Genomic DNA, 25,386 nt, shown 5'->3' on the forward strand with positions numbered 1-25,386 from the left:
ATTCAGTGAACATGCTTACAGATGGTAACAGCTGCCATGATGCAGGACTAGTGCTTCACAATTAACAAGCATTTGGGTTAAAAAAAATATCACAAGCGCTATATTTCTAGCCGTCGGAGATAGTTCACCACCAGCTCGGAAGACAAAAGGGGATGCTTGCATACATCCAATCCAAAGGATTTAGATTCTGACTGCAATGAACATATGAACATACCCCTGTATACTCGCATAATATATGGCTCCATACTCCAGGATGACTCCCATAAAAGCCCAGTAACAGGAAATTGAAATTCCGCAATCAACAACCACCATAGAGCAATAGCAGCATAACAAACTGCATACGACTAAAAAAGAGAAGTACGAGATTGCCAGCATGTATCAAGCATTGAAACCAGTGGCAGCAAAGCGTAAAGTGCAATGACTGGAACGAATCAGCATACACTTGATTCATGGAGTGTTCAAGAGTACAAACATAATGTCAAAACTGGGTTTTGCCAAGTAACCATCCTAGTCTCATGCGTTTTTATAGTGGTGAAGCTTGTATAGAAGGACTTTTCCACCCGCGTGTCCAACAGACAAGAACCCGCTGCCAGGGCTGAAATCCAGGCAACGTGGATAGTGAAGGCTGAACCGAGGCCCTGGCCAGTTCTGGAACACGCTGAACGACGGGACATGCACAAGCCTCATCCCATTCCTCTCTTTCCTTGAGCTGATTGCCAAGATCTGGGCATCATGGTTGAATTTCATTTCGCCAATGTCAGTGGTCAGGTTTTCGATCGTCTTCAGTGGCTTCCTCTTCCCACCAAGAAAATCATCCCTCTTGTACACATTCACGATGCCGCTGGTGGAGCCTGTGGCAAACAAAGAGCTGTCCTGCGAGGTGCAAAGTGAAATGCCAGCCAGGGAACCATCGTCAAAAGCCTTGTGGATGCACTTCCTCGTTCCGAGATCCCAGTGGTAAACATGGCCATCTCCACCGCTGCTCAGCAGCTGGTTTCCACCATCCGCAAAAGCCAGTGAACGCACGCTTCCGTTCATCTTGAGGGTTCCAATGAGCTGCTTTGTCTTGGCAGAAATAAGAAGGATGTACCCTTCGTTACCGACAAAAGCAATGGTTCTCGAATCAGGTGATATCTCAAAGCTCTCCAGGCTTTTCTCCTCACGCCCCGTCAAAGGTCCAATCTTGCTAACAGCAGCATTCACCAGGTCAAATGAGTAGAAGAACTTTCTCCTGCCTGATAGCATCACCTCAGAGCCATCAGGTAGAAATGAGGCCTTGTGTACTGGACAGTCCCCAATGAATATGCTCTGGATCTTGGGGTTTCTCTTTCCATCAATCTGGAAAAACCTGAGATGCTTGTCCAAACCTGCAGCAAGCATCAGCTGCCCATTCCTATGAAACTGCACTGAATTGATAGGACCACTTGATGGATCCTGGATATTGGCATCAACAAGTCTTGAGAACTCTAACATGCCCAGCTGTCATGATACGGGCTGTATGGACATCCCTATGGTCAAGTATTGCAGGTGTCATCCTTGGTTTTTACTCCACCCACCCTAAATCCGACCGTTGTCATCCCTACCTCCACCTTGCTGCCGTCAATGTTGGAAACGGGCCCTTCGTTGGATCTTAGGCCTGGCCCATCTATGTTGGAAGCGGCCTGGCTCCAAGACGGACTCCGACTCTGATCCTGAGCCGCTGCGACGAACCGTACCGAAGCGAACAGGGCAAGCGCCGACAATAAAATGAGACGCGACACCACCGACTCCTTCCTCAATCGAGAGTTCGAGATCTAGAACTAGGGTTCCAAATCCCCAATAGACGAAAGGAATCCCCAAAGGCACTGGTTGCAGAGGAGACGGGCCTCTTTTTCTAAAGAGGCAGAGGCGGCGGCGGCGGCAGTGGTTGTAGAGGAGACGTCTTCTTTTTCCATGGATGACAAGAAGGCACGTTCTCCTACGGTGGTGCAGGACTCTGAGGCCGTGGCCGATGCGGAGGAGGCTGTTGCTGATGCCAAGGCAGCAGCGGCCGCCGCCGGTGGCGACGGAGAGGACGACTGCCCGACGTGGATGACCTGGACGCAGTTCGTCGTGGCCAATAAGAGGCTATCCCGGGAGGAGATTGATTCAATCCTGTCCCGGCAGCGGAAGCCTTTCGAGTCCACGGATTTGTACGAGGATATGATTGAGGACAGCTCTACTACTAAGGAGGATCTTGAGCGTGAGGCTGCAGATCACGAGTACCACGAGGACAAATTATCCGTGTGGCGGGACAGGGTGCGCAAGGAGTATGCAGACAAGGGATTCTTCGCGGTGGACGACGATTATATTGCCGAGAGGCTCGAATTGGAGGAATATTACAACCAGTCTGTGAGAGAAATGCTCTCTGAGCTTAATCTAGACGCGTCCATCTTCGGTGACGAGTGAGCAAGACAAGGAAGTGAAGATTAATGTGGAGATTTATATGTAATCTACCCAGCTGGGATGATTGCAGACTATATGTCTATCTTTGTTTTTTTTATATCTATCTTATATTCTTAATTATTTTTGTTGCCCTCCACCAATGTAATGGGTCTATCCGTCTATGAAGACAGTGTCTCTGTCTATCTTATTAGCAGCTATGATGCCCAATGAGCAGTACATGTTGCAGACCAGAATGCTTTTGTTGATTGAAATGATGTTTTCAAGGTCTTGGGTTCACCGAGCATGAACTCTGGATAATCTTTAATATCATAAATTCATAATATCGATCTATGGTGTTATCCTTTTTCGTTTCTTAATTTCTGTTGCTTGGACACCTCTTTTTTCTTCTGTTATTAATATGTATTAACCAGTTCAATGCGCTGATGACACTTTATATAAAAATCCTGTTTACAACAATGCACTATTAATATGCCGAGAGATCCAAATTCTATGGTGCTAATTTGTGCAGTCCTCTGTGTTACAACAATGCGTTGTTCAATTCTTCATTGAAAGATCTAGTAAGCTTGCATGAACTGGCCTTTGTTCAGACATGCTGCTAGAGAAACAGTGATAGCTAACATAATTTCCTGGTGTGTGAAGCAACATGTGGCGTTTAGTTATTTTAATTATTAGCAACTACTCACTCTGTCCTGAAGGTAGTACTTCTATTTTCATATAAGTAAAGTTGTAATTTGTGTTACTATAGACCCAAATAGTTGCTTAGTAAAGCATGCCCCAAAAGTCAGTATTTATGTATATAGTTAAGGGGAAATAGTTGAGGTTTTGTGATGTTAACCTTGCTAGAAAATATAGTTGCTGTTTTTCCCCTTTACAGTAATCTTTTCTTTTTCCAATGGGTTACAGTTTTCTTGATCAATCAAAAGTTTCAAGTATAATTGTTTGGTTATTCGTTTTCGTTTGCTTTACAGTTGAAGTTTCTGAATGCCTGGGACTGCAGGATCATATTGCATGATAGAATGATGGCCAAGCAGCCCTTCAGTCTGATTAAAATCAATTGGTGCTTTATCATTGTATTGTCATATAGTCTTATAGACTATGGCTGATAATCTGGCTTGTCTCATTACAGTTTGGGTGCACACTAACATGAAGATGCTGACAGGCAGAATGACTTCTTGACTTCGGTGACGAGTGACCAAGATGACGACTTCCTCGACAAGGAAGAAGGAAAGGCAGATTAATTTGCAAGATGAACCCTTGTATGACATATTAGGTCTTTCTGAGAGTTAATTTGCAACCAATTCTGCTATTAAGGGAGCTCTGTACGTTTCCCCTATATTTTCTGATATCTATGAAGGAAAGTGGTTTTCGTATCTTACTGAAAAACATTTGCCATGTTGATGGTCACATGTGAATTGTGAGTTTTGGATACAGCTAGGAAGTACTTCATACATGAACATTTTTACCATGAATAAGAGTTAATTTTCCATAATCTTTAGTTACTTTCAGATCTACGGCTATCATAAAAAAGTATAGGATTTTCATAGGAGGGCACATCAGCATAAATTACAAATTGATGTATTGGAAACAGAGAAGGGGACTGCAACACTAGAAGCAAGAGCCTCTGTCAGGGAATTTAGCTTTGATGTCTTCAAATTAGACGACGGCAGGAAATCCATAGTACATCCGTAGTTACAACATCATTGACCGATAACCCTCGACCAAAGGAGCGACGCTCAATACAAACATGTAAATAGTACTCCTAGGCCAAAGGGGTAATAGTGTAGCACCGCTATATTTTAAACTTAAACAAAGATTCTAAAAGTAGAACAACAGCTTGCATTTAGATAACGTCTTTTTTCTTGTATGATCTCAAATCAGAACTCTGTAACATCATTTCGGGTCTCAGATTAGCTTAAACAAACAATGCAGTACATACGAAGCAAATAAATGGCTGCTAGCAAAAGTTTATTCACAGCAGATGAAGCGCTCCATTCCCCAGCAGATTGTAAGTTCTTATTGATTGGTGATGAGCACCCGGCACAGCATCACTTCAGGGAACATCCGCCAAGAAAGGATCAGGGTCGCAGCAGGCGAACTAGACGATCAAAACCGCACAGATATTCAGTGAACATGCTTACAGATGGTAACAGCTGCCATGATGCAGGACTAGTGCTTCACAATTAACAAGCATTTGGGTTAAAAAAAATATCACAAGCGCTATATTTCTAGCCGTCGGAGATAGTTCACCACCAGCTCGGAAGACAAAAGGGGATGCTTGCATACATCCAATCCAAAGGATTCAGAGTCTGACTGCAATGAACATACCCATGTATACTCACATAATATATGGCTCCAGACTCCAGGATGACTCCCATAAGCCCAGTAACAGGAAACTGAAATTCCGCAATCAACAACCACCATAGAGCAATAGCAGCATAACAAACTGCATACGACTAAAAAAGAGAAGTACGAGATTGCCAGCATGTATCAAGCATTGAAACCAGTGGCAGCAAAGCGTAAAGTGCAATGACTGGAACGAATCAGCATACACTTGATTCATGGAGTGTTCAAGAGTACAAACATAATGCCAAAACTGGGTTTTGCCAAGTAACCATCCTAGTCTCATGCGTTTTTATAGTGGTGAAGCTTGTATAGAAGGACTTTTCCACCCGCGTGTCCAACAGACAAGAACCCGCTGCCAGGGCTGAAATCCAGGCACCGTGGATAGTGAAGGCTGAACCGAGGCCCTGGCCAGTTCTGGAACACGCTGAACGACGGGACGTGCACAAGCCTCATCCCATTCCTCTCTTTCCTTGAGCTGATTGCCAAGATCTGGGCATCATGGTTGAATTTCATTTCGCCAATGTCAGTGGTCAGGTTTTCGATTGTCTTCAGTGGCTTCCTCTTCCCACCAAGAAAATCATCCCTCTTGTACACATTCACGATGCCGCTGGTGGAGCCTGTGGCAAACAAAGAGCTGTCCTGCGAGGTGCAAATTGAAATGCCAGCCAGGGAACCATCGTCAAAAGCCTTGTGGATGCACTTCCTCGTTCCGAGATCCCAGTGGTAAACATGGCCATCTCCACCGCTGCTCAGCAGCTGGTTTCCACCATCCGCAAAAGCCAGTGAACGCACGCTTCCGTTCATCTTGAGGGTTCCAATGAGCTGCTTTGTCTTGGCAGAAATAAGAAGGATGTACCCTTCGTTACCGACAAAAGCAATGGTTCTCGAATCAGGTGATATCTCAAAGCTCTCCAGGCTTTTCTCCTCACGCCCCGTCAAAGGTCCAATCTTGCTAACAGCAGCATTCACCAGGTCAAATGAGTAGAAGAACTTTCTCCTGCCTGATAGGATCACCTCAGAGCCATCAGGTAGAAATGAGGCCTTGTGTACTGGACAGTCCCCAATGAATATGCTCTGGATCTTGGGGTTTCTCTTTCCATCAATCTGGAAAAACCTGAGATGCTTGTCCAAACCTGCAGCAAGCATCAGCTGCCCATTCCTATGAAACTGCACTGAATTGATAGGACCACTTGATGGATCCTGGATATTGGCATCAACAAGTCTTGAGAACTCTAACATCCCAGGTAAGAGCTTGACAGTATCCTTGACAACAAGCTCATCGTTATTTTGAAGGATATCATCAACACAACCCTCATCATCAGACTCACCATCTGACGCGGCAGGAAGAGAAGTTTTCCGGTCCATATCAGCCCAGCCAGTGAAGGGGTTCAATTTGGCATGCTGACCACGCAGCCTGGCCTCATACTCTTTCCCTGAAATCAAATGCTCATCTTCCTCTTTTCTTAGCTTCCTCAACCTTGAAACCTTCACGATGTCCACTTCTGTCCTTTCTTCTTCCTCATCCACCCATACAGGCTTCCTCCCCTTGATACGCACCACATCTTCCTCATCTTCATGGGCCATATCCTCCTCATATATAGGAAAATGATCCACGCCACCACCAGCGGACCTATCTGTGAAAAACAAAGGCGCATCCCGGTCAGGAGCTACTACTGCAGCCCCAGCCTCAGTGCCAAACTCCAGTGGCGCATAAAGGGAACCAAACAATGAGCTCTCCAGCTGCCGCATCTCCTCTTCCTCTTTGTTCTGCTGGGACTCCTGCACCTTAGTCCTTTTCTTCTTCCTTTCCTTATTGTGATTCTTCAACTTTGCTTCCTTCCCAACCTCTGCATCTATGGAGGTCGGAGAGCCAATGTTCTCGTCATTGCCATCATCAGCTTCACTTTTCTTGAGGCGGCGCTTCTGGACCGCGTTCTGGGATATCAAGCTCATCTTTCCTGAAGAATTAGTCTGCCAAAACAACAAAGTCCTGTCAAAATCATCACAATAACATAAATCATACAACTTCTAATAGGGCCTGTTTGGTTCCCCTTGCTAAATTTTAGCCAACTAAAATTATTTTAGCTATTCTTGGGTGACTAATGGAACTAAACTATTTTAGCTCCTTTTTAGTCAGTGTGTTTGGAACTTTAGCTACTAAAGTGACTAAAGGTTAGTTGCCTAAAATTTAGTAAGGGGAACCAAACAGGCCCATAGTTATGCATTTGGATATAAAAGCTACAACAGATCAATAGCCTCATAAACCAAGACATGCAAAACAAATCAATGGTGCACACATAGATAAAGTACAGGTTCCTGGGTCCTATGTATAAACTATAAACTACTATGCACCAAGGATAAATAAGCATGTTTTTTTTGGGTTAAAGCAGTAGCAACATAGCATTAGCATTAAAATTGTCATTCATTCTTGCATTGTGCCATTTTGCTAATCTTTTCTAGATTTCTAATAAGCCAAACACTGAAGCAGCCAGGCAACCTGCTGTAGCTGCTGGCTCCCTCCACAATCAGACCAAGTGACCAGACAATTTGACTACAGGAGAAGGTCAGGAAGGGAATACAAGAGAGGGAACAGAGAATAAACTGGCCATGGACTTGCAGGTACTAGATGTGTAGTCCCTGACTCTTAAACACAAACAAACAGGACGTCTAGAACTCCACTCTATGAAGGAGAGTTATGAGTAGTTTCTCTCGGAAAGTGCATCAGATTGGTCATCCAAACTAGATAATGGATAGTTCAGAGGAAACATGACAGATGTCGCAGGACCATGACAACAATTAGTAGTTCAATATGATTGTAGATGAGCAAATTAACATGATCCTACTATACAGCTTAACATGTCATGAGATCAAGAACCCAAAGAAATAGGTCTCAATCTATCTCAACAACACTGAATGATGATAAGACGAATGAAACATTACATAAACAAGTCCAGCAAATGAGCACAATCAGCAAGACATCATGAAGTTCAGAGCGTGCAGTAAAATATCAGCTTACTCAATTGGGAGGGGGATTAAAAAATACCCAACGCTAATGTGTCTTAAGATTATAATTTCCAAAACTTAATAAACAAAAAAAAAAAGACTGCGATTTGCAATCCTGTGGCTAAAACTTGAAAATTCTACTGTGTTATGCTTGCTTGGCATTGGTTATACTTGACACCACAGCTATTTGAAAGTACCGATGAATCTTTATCTTTATTATAAAAGAATGAAATGGCTGAGAACAGAACTCCCTTCTCCACAATAAATACAATCTCTGGAGTGCATAACAACATGGTAGGAAACTCAAATGCTCACCCCAAAAAAATGCTAAATGGGACCTGTAAAATGCTAAACTTAACCTTGTCACCAGTTCAAAAGAGCAAGACAATACAGTGCCAGATATGCGCATACACAATCCTGAGTCCTGATCATGGGCATGGAGCAAATTCGCGTCTAGAACATATGGCTCTTCCAACCAAACAGAGCTCGAGACCTCCTGATTCACTGCTACCGAATTCAAAGCTTGTGAACTATGGCGGGGGATTCGGGCTCACCTTCAGAGGACCGGAGGGGATGGATGAAGACGGCAGGACCCGTGTGGGTGCGACAGTGGAGCGGTGGAGGGAGAGAGCGGGAGAGGCGCGAGCAGCGGCGGCGTGCGGTGAAGTTGGGGCGTGGCCGACTTGGGGGGTGCGGACGCGGCGTGCGGTGCGGCTGAGGCTAGGGTTATACCGTGGGCTGGGCCTTACTGCGGCTGCTTTCGTGGTCCTCACTGCGGCTGCTTTCGTAGTAGAGCCGTGGCCCATGGGCCCGTAGGGCAAAAATCCTACCCCACATGAGCCGTGTTGCTGAGATTTATTAGAGGGCGCAATGTGCAAACTAAGCTGACTTTGAGTAGCTTTGCATGTTTCTGTTCGGAGCTAATTTGATCTTGGCATGACCAGGAACAATTTGCACATGCATGCGTATCAAAATACAATCAGCGTAGCGAAATGCAAAGGCAAAAAAATAATGTAAAAAAACCAAGCACGCCAGATGGCCAAGGTCCATTATCATCTGATGAAGAGTTCAGCGGAACAACGAAATATGAGTCAGTTCGAACATCCTCTACGTACCCAGATACTGCAATGCTCCAAGAAAATACATCACTGGAACCCTCAACAGCACTACGCTACTATTCTCAAGAGGGACGAGACGGGGCTGTTTTAATGTTTTATTACATGACATCCTGTACATTACTGGAGGGACCTAGTGAAATAACAATCGCTCCCAAATGGGGCGAGGCAGTGGGGCTACGAGACAACGCGAAATCAAAGCCCCAACAGCTAGTGGATAACATGCTCCAATTGGCTAAACAATAATTCTTCTCAATTTTCTAGGGCTTCAAAAAACAAAAGAAAACTACTGCTGTGCCCGGTGTATGCGGGGAGTGATTGCTCCGACGTTCCTGGTCATCTAATGTTTACTCCCATACAGGATTTAGGTCTTTAGGGGAGACAGGTCTATGTTTTATTTGGGACGCTTGCGGTAAGGCTGCATCATATCACCCACAGTGTCTTTGATGTAGGTCCCAACTCTATTCAGGTTCTTAGCCACACCATTCGCCACAAGCCCTGCATTCCTCTGAAATCTGCGTTCAAAGACAGTTGTTGAAATGCTAATGCGAATTTCAGAACTTACAAATTCATATATAAACCAAAATACCAACTCACTTAGTTAAGAAATCATCTCCCACGTGCCCTGGTTGCCCTGGTTTGTAATGACGTCGTTTTAGATCTGTGGAATTATACAGATGAGTAGAAGTTTTGAGAACAGAAACAATGTGAATCCTGCAGGCAGATAATTACAAAATAATGCAAGAAAGAAGCATGTTTCAAACACGCAAAACAGCAAAAGTAATGCTTAAAGCACACAGGAGACAGACAAGATACTTGGTAATCAGATATTTTTCACAGTTTCACCAATGACGCGTGTAGTTTTAGGACCAAGTGCATATAAATCAGAACTAAAAATCAAATAGCATTGACAGTGTATTTCAGGTAAAATGCACATGATGGTAGATTGATCAACTAGAAATTAATATATTTGAATAAGCAAGTGCAACACATTAAGCACCTCTGTCAGTGACCAAACATTCGAACTTTTCAAGCATATATATTGTGGTAGCTTTGCCAACACTCTCACGGTGTAACTGGTCAGCACAACACGCCAAAGAAGCGGTTGGCTGAGCCAGCCCGGGTTCGAGTCATGGGACCATCTGGTCGAGTTTTTTTTTGTTTATATATTGTGGCAGCTTTGCAGTTTCTAACAGAAGACAATGTTTTCTTACCTTCTTTCTTAACATTTGTTGGGACTTTTCTATCTGCCAATAGCTGGAAAAGGGGAAAAGATATTCTTTGTTAGCAAAATAGACATGTGAATGATCATAAGACGCAATTTAACTTATAGCTACAAAACACTAGCTGAGCAGTTCAAACAGTCAGTGCAGAATAAATCTGGAGGAAAAACAAGACAGATTTCAGAATAGAATGACCGCATTTATTTGTACTGTGGTTGCGAAAAGAAAAGCTTGCATGATTATTGTAAGAAACATATAAGTTATGAAGATAACAAATTGACATGAATATTCATCCCACCATTCTGACATTCATCAACATAACTAAAGCTCAATTTTCTCATTAGATCCTGAGTCACAATCATCTCTGGTACATCAGCTATAGTTGGATAATGTTCACACTTAACAACATTGAAGACACCATTGTGCCTAACTGCTTCCTTATCCATCATGTCACTCTGACATGGTCCTGACTTGTGAATGCATCATAAATGCATAGGAATTACTTGGTTAAGCAGATATTACCTCAACTCCAGCACAAACAGGTAGTTGTGCACGTGCCTTATCTCGTATCCCTGTGGGAGTTTCCTTGTCATCTAAGTACATTGAATAGCCAATGCATCCATATCTGAAATCTGCAAGATAGCGACCTTCTTGGATAGCTTCCAGTTCAAGTTCTCCAACCATACGCTCAGAAACTGATACACAGTTAAGAGGAAGGAAATAGTCAATCAAACAGTTAAAAAAGAATGGAATCAGATAAGAAAATAGACAGACCATGAAACGGAGTTCAAGAGTAATACTGCTCTCCTTACTTGATAAGACAATAAATCAAGTATATATGTTATAGACACAGGTAATTTTGCAGTGAGTCACAGGAGAGCCTTAGCACAATTTTACAGGACAGATCAAAGTTTAGATTGTCTATAACCTACGCTTTTGGTTGGTAGTTAACTAGCATTAACAATTGCACAGGAGTTTATAGATGAACTCAAGTGTGTCAATTATATTTTTCAACTCAACAGAAGAAATTCCCCTAATAGTAGATCTAACCTAATGCTATTCGGTGGGATAATCTGGGACCCTAAAACTGTACAGAAAAGCTTATATTTCCCGGAACTTTTGGGGACAGCTAGTAGCACACAATCCTAATAGCACCTATCATACATACAAGGTGGGAGAACCCAACAAAATCTCAAATTGAACGCCTCATCATGGAACAAAGTTACATCTTACACAATGTAATGAGCCAATGCAAAAACCCTAGCACCTATCATACATACAAGGGTTAAGACTAAATTGCACAAAGGTAATACTTGGTAGAGAACCTCATGTGAACCATATGCACCAAGCCAAGCCATATAGAATAGTTCAAATTTCGCACTGCTGAAAGCCTACTCATTTGGTTGTCATTTTTCATTGCTCTGTGACCTAGCTGTAACATAGGGCTAAAGAGTTTACATCTAAACCTGTGTGGATAATGGATTAATCAGGTTTGATGGATGATAAGCCCTGATATTACACCTTTCCTAGCACAACTTGAGACCATATACAGAACATCCCTTTGACAGAAAGGGATTCATAGATGCTGAGTGAGCAGCAGAGAGGCAACCAAGAGGAAACCACTACCCAGCAGGCCGCCACTCACAGCGGCGAACCCAGTAAAAGCGAGGGGGATTTGGATGCTGTGGCTGGCCGAATCAGCAAAACCCTAGCGCAGGCAGAGACAGGGGGTTTAGTGGCCGGAGAGGCGCGGCTACCTTGGGGAATGGCGCGGGTGACGCCGACGCAGACGGGGCCACGCGCTCGCGACCTGAGCGCCGACGAGTAGTAGAGGCAGCCCTTGCAGGACTTCCCCTTCACCATCCCTCCTCCTGCCCCCGCTCCCGCTGGCGCTGCCGCTCCCCCTCTCGCCGCCGGCGTGGGGGCGCCCGCCTCCCCGGCAGCGCGCTCCATGGCCGGGCCACGGGCGGCTGGGGCGCGCGGCGTCGGGAGAGGGGTTGCGGCGGAATGGGCGGATCGGCAACCGCGTCGGGAGGCGCAGGCGGTGGCGGCGTGAACTCGAACAGAAATGCTAGGCGTTCGCTGCTGCCGAGGTTTTTACGCCACGGCTTCCAAACGAGACCACGTATTGGCCTTTTGCAAGTGTAGCATAGACTTGCGCACATTGGACACACACCACAGGCCACGACGTGCCGGCAAAATGAATAAATAAATAAATAAATAATCGAACAAGGTGTTTTTCCATCAACAAATCAACATAATTTTAATATGAATTTTGAATCTCCGTGAAAAACTACTTATTTAAACCATCACGATTGCTTAAAAGCAAAGCGACTCATGCTTCGCGTCGCGGCTATGGTTCTAGCAAAACCTGACTCTCCCTTTTTTTCATCTTCATCTTTAATGGACATCAAAGGATTTCACGAGAAAAAGACCGGCCAAGCGCTAGGGGCGGTGGGAGAGTGGCTTAGGGGTCTTAAAGTCGATGGAGCTGACCAGGCTAGGTCAAGCCGGGGGCGTCGCGGCAAGCTCGTCGGTGCCGTTAGGGTTAGAGTGGGCGGGGTCAAGGGGCAAGGACGACACGGCAAGTATGGGCGCCGATCGCAGGGGTGGGGCGGGACGAGGATGAACACGAGCCTGCACGTGAACGGCACGAGGAAGAAGAAAGCTCTAGACGCGAACAAGAGAAGGAAGAAAGCACACCTAGTCATTGGATGTTGTTTGTAAAACCATGGCTGACTGTTCGTTGATTTGTTATGAGAAAAAATACTGTTGAATGACTGATATCAGAAAATAAGTCCAACTGACCAGACTCATAGATCTTGTGGTCTAGATTGTTAACTGCCAATTAAACAATTGTTCAGTCACCTGCCAAGGATATACTATCTTTTCTTAAACTATCTCAAGCACCAATATTTCAACTGTCCTTATATTTGGAATAAAATCTAATCACTAGGGATCATTATATATATATATATATATATATATATATATATATATATATATATATATATATATATATATATATATATATATATATATATATATATATATCTTAGGATGCATCGGAGGGAGTATAATATAGATTTTTTTACCAAAAAAACATAACAATAATTTTTTCAAGGCGATGATCATCAAACCTCTCTCTCTTGTTAGATTTTCACGTACTACTTTTTTTTTTTGGAACCACCATAACCGTAACTCATGATGACTATCACGAATTAGTGTTCTAGATAAAAGTTTCGTTTAAGGGGGTGTTTGGTTAGGATATTAAAGCTTAATAGGTACTATAGCATTTTCGTCTTATTTGACAATTAGTATTCAATCATAGACTAATTAGATTTAAAAGATTTATCTTGCAAATTACTTTCTAGCTGTATTTTTCGTAAATAGTCTCTGACAAGAGTTAAACTTTAGTACTCCATGTGTGTGTCCAAATATTCAATGTAACAGAAGTTAAACTTTATTAGCGTCAACCAAACGGGGCCTAAGTTTTCTTCTGTTGTGTTCTTGACTTCCAAGCCAAACATTGGCAAAAGGATATAATAAGCAGCCTGTAATAAAATCTGCCATCTACAATTCTACAAGCATGCACATTGTCAACACAAGCTTGCTACGGATTGTAGCAGCACAAAGGTGTATCTTTTTTTGAAAAGGCTCTTACAAAACAAAACCAATATAGAAATATAAGCAGTTTATTCATGATATCTTGGATCGTTGTATGACACATCTCTTATCTTAGTTTTCGACAGACTAATAAGACTTGCAGTCCATCCTTGTTTGCCTTTGAAGGGTTTGTGGAATCAAGGGATCGATGCACTGTGATTTCTGGACAATTCCGACGAACTATTTGCCAGATTCTTGTTCTGGACAGAAGAAGCTGTGGCTGAGATAGGCATAGCGGGTGCGACTGCCATCTGTGTTTCCACATTGAAGCTAAGGTCCTCGTTCAGTCGCCAGTTGCCAGTATCAACACAGATTTCTTCAAGAACGCTGGCATGGTCAGCGAAGAATTTGATAAGCCGCAGTCCAAGGCAGCTGGAGATGGAGTTGTTTTCCAGTCGAAACTGCAGGCCGACTCTTCTCAGAGTGCGTTGCAAGCACGCGAACGAGCGGCCACTGAGACCAAGGATACCAGGAACATCTTCAAGAACGCAGTCCAAGGTCGTCTTTGATCCTTTCCGGCACATGAAGCGATCGATGGACTTGTTGTAGTCCAATCTATCTTTCCGTTCTAAGAAATCACGTCCATATCGTGGGTCCTTGTCAGGGAGAGCCGTCATAGTAGTGCCCAGCTTCAGCATGATTTCACCAAGAACAGGGCAACAATGGAGCAAGTTGGCAATGGCCGCGGCCGCCGTCTTGATCTTGGGACGATGCATCCCTTCCAGCTCGAGGCGCTCCAAGCTGGGGAACGTACACTGCACGAGGCTGGCGCAACTCACCTCGCCAATGTCGGCGATGTCCTTGAGGTCGTCTCTCACCTTGAGCTTGAGGGTCCTAGCATTGGTGAAGTTGCGCACAAACTGCCAGAAAAGCACGCGTCTTGTTTGTTTCTCGTCGTCGTCCCGGAGGAAGTGCAGGTCCACCCGTGCAACACCAGGCGGTGTCGCCGCCGCCGCCGGTCGTAGCATGAATCGTCGCATGAGACCCTTATATTTGAAGGACTGCAGCCTTGGTGCATCGATCTTGATTGCCCAGCTGCTCTTGCCGCGGCGGCGATCCCCTGGTTCTTTGCCGCACAACGAAAGCACGAGCGTGGTCACAGCCTGGAAGCTCAGGCGGAGCACCGCTGGTTCTGCTTCTGCTCCGTCGAGTTCATCAGGGTGGGGCAACAAGAAGAAGAGAGACTCCAGTCGCACGGTGGTGAGCTCCGGCGCGGCGTCCAGCAGGGCCTGGAGAACCTTGGACTCGACGGCGCAGTACCTTAGCCGCAACGTCGCCAGCCGTGGGAGTGGGAAGGCAGCCATCAGATTCAGGGCACATCTGGTGAGGTCGAGCACGCGAAGGGTCTCCGACGACGGGAGGGAGGCGACCCCATAGATCCCCGTGTGCCTGTGGTTCTCTTTCTCAAGGTAAAGGAAGGCGCCGTCGGAGGAGACGTCGACGGCGGCGACGCGGAGCTCCTCAACGCGGCGCGCCGCTTGGTGGGAGACTAGAGCGCCGACCACGTTGGCATCGTCTGTGCGCCAGCCCCCTCTGCCATAGCAGAGGAACTGCTCGACGGCGCTCTCCCCGTCGTTGGACTCCACGCGCAGGGTGAGCCTTGTGATCAGACCGGAAATTCCGTAACTAGCAGCGGCCGTGCAGCCTATCTACACGGTCACAGTTCTCTCGAGATTTGCGCTGGCCCCAGCATTGCATGTCACTTTATATTTGTTTATTAAGGTGGGATCCACTTTGGTCAACTTCCCTCTCGCCTGATTCGAGAAAATGCCTGGCTCCAGTTTGTTTTTTCTGCCTGGGTGCCTGGCACGTTTTTTTCTGCCTGCCTTCTTCACGGTGTGCGGACTCCACTTTTCTGCCTGCCTTTTTCCCCCCTTCGCTATACTATTCCATTCCGCATCCGACCAACACGCAAAGCTGCTTCTCTCAGTTCGTCGTCAACCCTAGATCCCCAATCTCTATCCTTCTCCTACCTTCAATGTCGCCTAGCGGCGCTGCCATAGATCCCGGTGAGGGGAACCCGAGCAGAATCCACGCTCGAAGGATTCAGACTAGTGGTTTCTTGTTTCTGGCGAAGTGGTCCAATTCCAATCGGCTGCCAGTACGGTGCTGGACCGGCATGTGGCGCTGCCTTCCTGGGCAGGTCCGCAGGTGGGGTCTCCACTGTCTAGGAGCTTCAACATTTACTCGCCTCACTCCTCACTAACCTTTCATTTCCGATTTGTATGTGTTTACTTACTGATTTATCCTTCTTCTGCTGGATCTGGTATTCCAGGTTCATTTTTTGTTCTATATGTTTAATAGCTGTTTTTAGGGTTCTGTTCTTGTTCATTACATTCAGATAGTTCTGACGTTATGTACTGTGTTTTTCTCCATGGATTTATGTCATCTCAGTATAATGAATCCCTATTTTGCCAATAGTAGCTAGCTCGCATGTATTCGTTTTGCTTGTAACCAATGTACATCTAATTTAAATAATTTCCCATCACATTATGATCTTAACCACCCGTTTGTAACATAATGCCATCTTACCCTTAATGTAAAATCTAGTACATGGCTTCTAAACTTTTACATTTGTTTGATGTAAACTTTATTCTAGCTAGGTGCTTATATTATTTTTCCTATCCTTTTTTTTTCTCCATAACATGTCCTAACATGGATGTGTAGCAAAGATAATCCATTTTTTTTAAAAAAAAATTGCCTCGGTGTGTTAAAATTAAATTGAGATTGTTATATTGGTTCATGTACGCCCTCATAGATATCTATTTGTCAGTTATACTCTTAGTTACCCCTTTACACGGACTGAATATCAGTATAAGGTTCTGTTTCAAGCTAATTACCTGAAGGTGGGGACATGACCTTTTAATTAAACCAGTGTTCTGAGTTTTTTTTGGAGATCCATCCCGTGTACTGCTTCCTTCCTCTCGGAATTTCCTTTGCTCCTCTCCTATATGGCGATATTTTGGTTTCCCAGTGGCTGCTTCTCAGCTTCTTCCCGCCGAGAAGGCATGTGGAGCAGGTGTACGCATGTTTTTTTTTAGCACCTTCACCTTCCGTTTACTTCTTCTTTGCGGCTGCTTCTCAACTTCTTTTTGTTTTTTGTGGTTGGTACATTTTCATTTGTCATAGAGATTATGTACAGTTTATTGCTTTAGTTTTCCTGAAATCATCCTTCTAATTGTTGAGAAGTGTTCTGCAGCTATGTTCCTTTTCCTTTTCTTATTTAAAGATCTGTCCTTTATCCTTTTGATTTGAAGACGTTTTATTCATCCCTATATATATTGTGATATATTTTGTTCTATACAGATTTCCCTGTTCTCCTGAAGCATTTATACTGCTTTGTTCACCTCCCTATATACAATTCTTCTTCTATATTTAATCACGGACAATTCTTCTTCTATATTTAATCACGGTGAAAGTAAGGTACTGATTCATTTTTTAATGCACAATAATTTTGTAGAAGTTCTTCATTCAGATTTTGTTCCAGTTAAATATGAAATATATAGCATGATGTACTTTAGTTTATACTAGATTAGAGCTCTACTGCGATATACTTATGCTGATAGATCAGGCTGGTCCTTTGTGATGTGAAGTCCTTGTAGCCATTCTCCTTAAACATTTATTTTTTACTTTTCTCGTTTTCAGTGTTACCAAAGGCTTCACTTTTAATCACACTTGAATTAAGCTATTTGTTAGTCTATCGAAGTATAGTTATTTTATATAACTTTCTTAATCATGCAATTAAACATTTTAGCATTAGGTTAGTGGAAGATCTTACTTTGTCCTAGTTCGTAGGTACACTTGAAATTTTTTCATTTCTATTAATTTTTGAGTTTCATGGAAATATTGTGTTGTCCTTCTGTTATAGCTATCTTGTTATTTTTATATATTATTAATTCATGGTAATAGTATTATTTTTAGTTACACTTCCTCTTAATGAAAACCGGGCTGAACCCCCAATATAGAAACTAAAATTTTAGTTACACTTCGTACTTAGCATTTACATCACTAGTAATTGTATGATATCCTTTTATAACAAAAGATTTCTACATTGATAGTTATTTATTTGTACTCTATTTCTATTGAAAGGAAGCTTGAAATGAACCTGTTTGCTTCGCCAAAAAATTATTAAATTAATTCTTGGCCATGCACAAACAATCCTTTTATGGTATCTAGTTAGATATCTGAATCTAACCAGCACAGTAGAATTACTTTCCGGATTCAGTTTCCGAAGTACAACAGTCTTTTGGTAAGCTATGCATGTTGCTTGCTTAGTATACATGTTATTTTGGTGCTGCCGCTTTCTTGCTCTAGCACCCTAAGATGAAATACATGGTTTACTGTTGCTTACAGCATGTGATCATCTGTCATTGCAGCTTTAATTCCGAATTATCCTCGTGGTTCCTGTGTTGTTCTATAAGCGCTTATATGTCAGTGTAATCATAGGCACAACCAAACTTACATGTACAGAAACAAATCTGAAAAAATGTTAGCATCTACTCATGTTTTAGGACCATGTTGCAATTTGTGATATTGCAGGCAGCATAGTTTGCATAATATATAGACATTTCCTCATTCCACAGTCTGGAGTTCCATAGATTTGAAATAGTTTGATTTTTTTTAAGGAACAATTTGAAATTGTTTAATTTAATGCATATTCTTCACAGGTTTGGAGTTGCACGATGTGAATATTTGTGGCAACTGCCTCTACTGTCTTCAGTTGATGGCTTGACACCCACGATTTCTCCTTAGTTTGCTAAGTTGCCTAATCTTACTTACATATATACTGAATTTGTGCATTAAGATGTATGCACCATTAAGCTTAAAAAAGTTTAACCGGCAAGAAAATTATATGCGACACTTATTTGGGACAAAGGGAGTATTTTAGAACATCACATCAATACTATCTATGAGCTCAATATACTCTCTCTGTTCCTCTCTCTGTTCCAAAATAAGTACACATCGCGCCTTCGAGAAGCCAAATAAATCTTAGGTTTAACTTGATTTATAAATAATAATAATAATATTTGTACCTCTAAAAAGATTAGCAAAAACATATATGATTGATTAATCTAATGGTAATTATTTGATATTACAAATTGTAGTATTTTTTATGTAGATTTAGTCAAACTTAAGTTTGTTCGACTCCTAGAAGTACGAGATATACATTTATTTTGGTACGGTAAGTGTACTCCATCCGTCCTAAAATAAATGTTGTTCTCGCTTTCTCAGAAATGATTTTAACTTTAATCAAATATATATAATAGTAGTAAACTAATAACAACAATAGTACATAATTAGTATGAAGATAATTTATTCTATTTTTACAATAGACTTAATTAGAAATACAAATGTTGCTAATATTTTTATAAATCAATCGAACTTAAAATGGTTTAACCGACATAAAAACCAATACTTATTTTAGGATAGAGGGAGTATTTTAGAACATCAACCGGTACCATCCATGAGTTTACTGTACTCCCTCTTCCAAAATAAGTACACATCACGCACTTCGAGAAGTTAAACAAATCTCAAGTATAATTAGATTTATAAAAAATAATATTCACATTTGTACCTCTAAATACGATTAGTACAAAAATGTATAATATGATTAACCTAATGATAATTATTTGCTATTAGAAATCTTAGTATTTTTTATGAAGATTTGGTCAAATTTAAGTTTGTTTGACTCCTAGAATATGAGATATGTATTTATTTTCGTATGGTAGGTGTACTCCATCTGTCCCAAAATAAGTGTCGTTCTCGCTTCTCGAGAAGCCAAATGTTTTTTAACATTGGCCAACTATATAAGAAAATATTAATGATTATAGTACATAATTATCTATTTTTATAATAAAATTAATTGAAGATACAAATGTTGCTAATATTTTTTTAAAATCTAGTCAAATTTAGAAAAAGTTTAACTGGCACAAAAGCTATAACAACATTTATTTTGGGACAAAGGAGGTATTTTAGAACATCAACCGGTACCATCCATGAGCTCATTGTACTCGTTTCAAAATAAGTACATATCGCACACTTTCTGAAGCCAAACAAATCTTAAAGTTTAACAAGATTTATAGAAAATAATATTAATATTTGTATCTCTAAACAAGATTAGTAATAAAATATATGATATGATTAATGTAATGATAACTATTTAATATTATAAATCTTAGTTTTTTATATAGATTTGGTCAAACTTAAGTTTGTTTGACTTCTAAAAGTATGAGATGGGCATTTATTTTGGCATCTTAGGTGTACTCTATCCGTCTCAAAATAAGTATCATTTTTGTTTTTCGAGGAGTCAAATGTTTTTAATTTGATCAAATATATAAGAAAATATTAATAATTATATTACATAATTAGTATCATTAGATAGATCATTGGATATATTTTCATAATAAAATTAGTTGGAGATAAAGTTATTTTATATTTTATATGCTCTATATATGTGTCTAAATATTTGATGTGATAGGACAAAAAGTTTCTGGTGGGAACTAAATAAGGCATGAGTTAAAGGCGCAATGGTAATACTTGAGAATGTTCCAGAATCATACCTCTATATGAAAATCCTCAAGGAAGTGTTACCATATCACAGTTTTCTAGATGTGAACACAAATTTATCAAAATTGGAACATTGATGGTAAAACAGGAACAATAAACTGATCATGTCAAACTGTAATGTTCATTGGTTCTTTGACATCCAATTTATACACATGAATTTTTGGTTTCCCTTTTTGCAGGTTTTTATCAATGACAAGGCAGGATTTATTGAACATGTATGCAGAGGATATGGTCTTCCGTCGTGAATCTTCCAAACCAGATTTTCTGCTAGAAGAACGTTAATGGGACAAACAAAAGAATCTTAAGTTCAAAGACCTTGCTCTAAAGGAGAAATCATGGAGTTCCCATAGGATTTTTGCACAAATGTAAACCTGCACTAGAAATGTGCTCGTTATTTTTTCACTAGCCATATCCTCTCGTGTCCGTTGTCATTTAAAATTTTTATTTTTTCAAGAGTTATCATGTTTTGACGTGATAATTGTACAACTGGAATCACTTCTTACATTTTCAAGAGAGTCCATATCATCTCAGCATTACTGTTATTTGCATAATTATATTTCCATGGATTCTTCGACAAATATGATAATGTTGTCTCTCTTCGAAGTTATAATTGTTCTACATATCCCCATGCAATTTTCAACGAACTCCCAAAGCCAATAAATCCCATACGTGCAGGATCAAACCCGCCTGGCTTTTCTAATCTCTGTGCATGCATCCCGTCCTCCCTCTTTCTGGTACATGTCTATCGGCGTTTTGTCATGGACTCAGGCCTTGTTTAGATGCACCCAAAACTTTACAAGATTCCCCATCACATCGAATCTTGCGGCATATGCATAGAACATTAAATATAGATAAAAAAGATAACTAATTGCACAATTTACCTGTAAACCACGAGACGAATCTTTTAAGCCCAGTTACTCTATGATTGAACAATGTTTGTCAAATAAAAACGAAAGTGCTACCGTATCAAAATTCAAAAAGTTTTTGGATCTAAACGAGGCCTCAATGAAGGTTGCAGATGCATGCGATAGAACTGCTCCCCTTCAACGGCTGGCAGCTGACTGTTTCGAGGACCACCGGTGTCCATACTGCTCGTAGTAGAGTACATCCAATTTCTATTATCAGTCCTCCGGTCAAATCGCTTATGTACATAAATAGAGTACATCCAATTTCTTTAACTTTAGAGTAGTACTCCGTAAATCATTTAATTTTGGTACAGTAGCTCATGGAGACATGGGACAAGGGACTCTCTGGTCTAGTTTGTGTATGCATATAGTATTAAATATAGATAAAAATAAAAACTAATTGTATAGTTTATTTATATTTACGAGATAAATCTTTTAAACTTAATTAATCTGTGATTAGACAATAATTATTAAATACAAACGAAAGTGCTAAAAAAATCAAGAGGGCCTCATTGTCACATGTCACATCATTGTTCTTACTGTAGTTATGGAGACATGGGACTGTATCTTATCATAATTTTATTGTCAGTGTTGTTTCCGGTATGGAGTAGAGCGTTTATTTTCGAACTAGACTACCTCTATTTCCTTTTAAGTATTTTATGATATTCGAGCTGATCAATTTTTTTAAAATTTAATTAGAATTGTAAAAATTATAGCAAAATTTATATCTCTGAATAAGTTTATTATGAAAATAAATACATATCTACTACTTCTAGGAGTTAAACAAGCTTAAGTTTGACCAAATCTACATAAAAATACTAATTTTTATATTATCAAATAATTATCATTAGATTAATCATATCATATATTTTTAAACTAATTATATTTAGAGGTAGAAATCTTATTATTATTTATATAAATTTAGTTATACTTAAGATTTCTTTAACTTTTCGATGTGCACGATGTGTACTTATTCCAAAAGAGAGTACAATAAGCTCATGGATGGTAGCGCACAATAAGCTCATGGATGGTACTGGCGTGATGTTCTAAAATACTTTCTTTGTCCTAAAATATGTGCCGCTATGGTTTTCATGTCAATCAATCTTTTCTAAGTTTGACTAAATTTATAAAAACATATTGATACTATTTGTATCTTTAATTATGTAATATAATTATTAATATATATATATATATATATATATATATATTTGGTCAAAATTTAAAATGTTTGATATTCCAGGAAGCGAGAACGACACTTATTTGGGACGAAGGGAGTACAATCACAACACCAAGAAAATGCATATCTTAATACTCTCTCCGTATAGAATTTAGAAGTCATTTAATATAGCGGGACAGTCTCCAAAACATAACTTTGATCTCTTATTTTTATAAAAAATATTTAAGAAAAAATTATATATGTATACTTTTATGAAAGTATTTTTTCAAGACAAATTTATTCATATAACTTTCACATTTGCAACTCAACAATTTAAAAGTTATTGATAATTTATACGTCTAATGTTTGACCCAAACCTTGTTGATGATTTATATGATTTAAAAATATTAGCATAACTTAGAACTCCAATTAAGTTTATTATGAAAATAGATTTAATGGTCTAATTAGTAATGAGCTCGTTCGCAAAAATAAATGAGCTCGTTTGACTCCTATGGAAAGAAGACTAGTACTCCCTCTGTTCCAAATTATAAGTCATTCCAAGAATCTTGGAGAGTCAAAGCATTTTTAAGTTTGACCAAAAATATAGAGAGAAATATAAAGATTTATGTCATAAAATAGGTACACTACGAAAATATAACTAACAAAGAATCTAATGATACTTGGTTGGTACCAAAAATGTTATTATTTTGCTATATAAATTTGGTCAAACTTGAAAAACTTTGACTCTCCAAGATTCTTGGAACGACTTATAATTTGGGACGGAGGGAGTACTTATTTTGGGACGAAGACAATCACACTACCAAAATAAATGCAAATCTCATACTTCTAGGAGTTGAACATAATTTGATCGTAAATTGCAAGACAAATCTTTTAAACTTAGTTAGTCTATAATTAGATACTCCTTCCGTCTCTGAAAGGTTCAACTCAAGTTTGACCAACTTTACAAAAAAAGAGCATCAATATGTAGGCAACGTATCATATACAATCCAGCTTCGTGTGCAAATATGTATGATACAAAATGAGTATCTTATGAAAATATATTCTATGATAAATTTAGTGGTATTAATTTGATACTATAAATCTTAGTTTTTTTTAAAAAAATTCAGTCAAAGTTTTAAAAATCTAACTTAGAATAATTCTAAAAATTGCAGATTTTAGCGACAGAATAGTACTAACTACCAAATACAATACCGTAACTAAATCTAAAAACTTTTTAGAAGGCTTTGGGCCCAGACCTCTACTGCTAGAGCTGCCATCTGCTCGTAAAAAAAATATAAAAAAAATGGCTGCAGCACTGCGACGTCCTCTCAGCCACACATTTCATCTCATGTACTTCCTTCGTCTATTTTTAATTATTGCTTGCGCTTTTCAAAAAACAACTGCCGATAATTATATATTAAAAAATATTAATATTTATAATACATAAGATTTTTGAATCTAGTTTTTTAACAAATTTTTTTGGAGATACACATGTTGCATGTATTTTCTACAAATCGAGTCAAACTTGTGGCACGCACACCAACAACGGCAATTAAAAAGAGACAGAGGGAGTACGTATCTTGTATTCTTGTGCTAAGTGCTAACACTGCAAAATGTTACATACATAAGATTCAATATAATAGAAAATTTTATTTTTTAAAAAATTTTTAGGATAAACTAAACAAGTCCTCAAGAGAAAAATATAGCCATGAGAGGAACAGTTCGACACGTATTAACGTATGGAGGAGAAGCTGACAGCCGGACTTCAAAACAACCAAAAGAGGATTGAAGTGTGGAAGTGGAATCTGTCCGCGTGCCTGAGAAAACCAAGACCCAGGCAAAAAGTACAAGGGAACGAGACGGGTGCGGAGGCAAAAATGCCACACGAGGCACTCAGGCAGTTGACCAAAAGGGACCCACCTCTGCAGAAAGCTGCAACAGAAGCGCATGCAGCGGAAAAAGAAGCCAATCAAAGAAGAGGAATAAGCTCAACGGCCGCTGCTAGTTACGGAGATGCATTTCTGGCCTTGTGATGGAGACCTCGGCGGCGTCGAGCGCAGCCTTGGCGGCGTGGACGAACGCCTCTTGGGCCAAGAAGGCGGCCTCCTCTCTCTCTTCGTACGAGGAGTACGTTCTGTGGTACCGTCTGTTTAGGTAATCGTAGGCTTCCACGGCGAGGTTGACGGCGCCGGACGACCGCCAGAGCGAGCCCCACCGCCGCGAGACCACGCAGAGGATGCGCCGGAGAAGGTCGTCGCAGAGGTCGGACAAGCGGTCCTCGCTGCCGCCCTTCGTCATCGTCTCGTCGGCGGCGTTGTGACTTTGTGATGCGATCTTGATTCGTCTTTTTATTAATCTCGCACATAAGAGGATCTTGGTCTTGGCGGCTGGCGCTGGCGCATTTTGTGGATCATAAAAAACAGACTCTAAATTATTAGTGAAAAAATATCACCGATAATCGATCAGATCAGATCAGATATACTAGGATGTTTCTGATGTGGACCGATTGACAAGGGCCAAGGGCCACTTCACAAATGCATGCAGGCTGAATCCCTAAAAAAATGCATGCAGGCTGAAAGAAAGGCGAGAGGAGACGCGCCGCACAGGGCGAGTGCCCACTGGGGCGGACGGGAAGCTTGGCACCCTCCTCACGCCGGCTGCTGCGGCCGCCGCCACCGCGCTGGCCCTTTTCCTGTCCTGTCTCCTCTTCAGGTCTGTCGCTTGTAGTCGCAGCGATACAATTGCATCCCAACATCTTGTTATTTGTTAGGATTTTGTGACGCATGTCACGCATCTCGATATCAGCTTTAATTTGAAAGCACCGCTGCAGGGACCAGAAGGGCGAGTAAACGACTTGGGGATCGAATCTAGCGGGTTGATCGAGTTCATCGGCAGGGGCAGCTTGAACTCGAGGTTGGGATCGTCGTCGGCAATGGGCGTATTGAGCCGGCGGCGGTTCCTGAATCTGATCGTGGCCGGGTGCT

The 25,386-nt window shown here is 41.1% G+C and overlaps 3 protein-coding genes across 3 annotated transcripts; all 3 read right to left on the reverse strand.

Annotated features, from left to right (window-relative positions):
• LOC8065620 (U3 small nucleolar RNA-associated protein 18 homolog) lies at window positions 312–1,473 on the reverse strand. The gene has a single exon (XM_002438964.2). The coding sequence runs from the start codon at window positions 1,471–1,473 to the stop codon at window positions 514–516; it is 960 nt and encodes a 319-aa protein (XP_002439009.1). The 3' UTR covers window positions 312–513.
• LOC8065621 (U3 small nucleolar RNA-associated protein 18 homolog) lies at window positions 4,736–8,591 on the reverse strand. The gene is made up of 2 exons (XM_002438965.2): window positions 8,325–8,591; window positions 4,736–6,738 (listed from the first exon to the last, which is right to left on the reverse strand). The coding sequence occupies exons 1-2, from the start codon at window positions 8,574–8,576 to the stop codon at window positions 5,047–5,049; spliced, it is 1,944 nt and encodes a 647-aa protein (XP_002439010.2). The 5' UTR covers window positions 8,577–8,591; the 3' UTR covers window positions 4,736–5,046.
• Window positions 8,785–12,222, reverse strand: LOC8065622. The gene is made up of 5 exons (XM_002438966.2): window positions 11,866–12,222; window positions 10,631–10,803; window positions 10,100–10,142; window positions 9,483–9,546; window positions 8,785–9,400 (listed from the first exon to the last, which is right to left on the reverse strand). The coding sequence occupies exons 1-5, from the start codon at window positions 12,059–12,061 to the stop codon at window positions 9,280–9,282; spliced, it is 597 nt and encodes a 198-aa protein (XP_002439011.1). The 5' UTR covers window positions 12,062–12,222; the 3' UTR covers window positions 8,785–9,279.

This window comes from Sorghum bicolor, chromosome 10, assembly GCF_000003195.3.
Source record: "Sorghum bicolor cultivar BTx623 chromosome 10, Sorghum_bicolor_NCBIv3, whole genome shotgun sequence".
NCBI classification, from domain to species: Eukaryota; Viridiplantae; Streptophyta; class Magnoliopsida; order Poales; family Poaceae; genus Sorghum; species Sorghum bicolor.

What these genes read in the sequence shown, in the direction of transcription:
- LOC8065620 (XM_002438964.2), bottom strand. Translation starts at nt 1,473, where the DNA reads ATGTTAGAGTTCTCAAGACTTGTTGATGCCAATATCCAGGATCCATCA.
- LOC8065621 (XM_002438965.2), bottom strand. Translation starts at nt 8,576, where the DNA reads ATGGGCCACGGCTCTACTACGAAAGCAGCCGCAGTGAGGACCACGAAA. An exon ending in TCCCCTCCGGTCCTCTGAAG is followed by an intron (nt 6,739 to 8,324) that starts GTGAGCCCGAAT and finishes TTGTTTTGGCAG; the next exon opens with ACTAATTCTTCAGGAAAGAT.
- LOC8065622 (XM_002438966.2), bottom strand. Translation starts at nt 12,061, where the DNA reads ATGGAGCGCGCTGCCGGGGAGGCGGGCGCCCCCACGCCGGCGGCGAGA. An exon ending in CTGTTTGTGCTGGAGTTGAG is followed by an intron (nt 10,143 to 10,630) that starts GTAATATCTGCT and finishes CCCCTTTTCCAG; the next exon opens with CTATTGGCAGATAGAAAAGT. An exon ending in AACAAATGTTAAGAAAGAAG is followed by an intron (nt 9,547 to 10,099) that starts GTAAGAAAACAT and finishes ATAATTCCACAG; the next exon opens with ATCTAAAACGACGTCATTAC.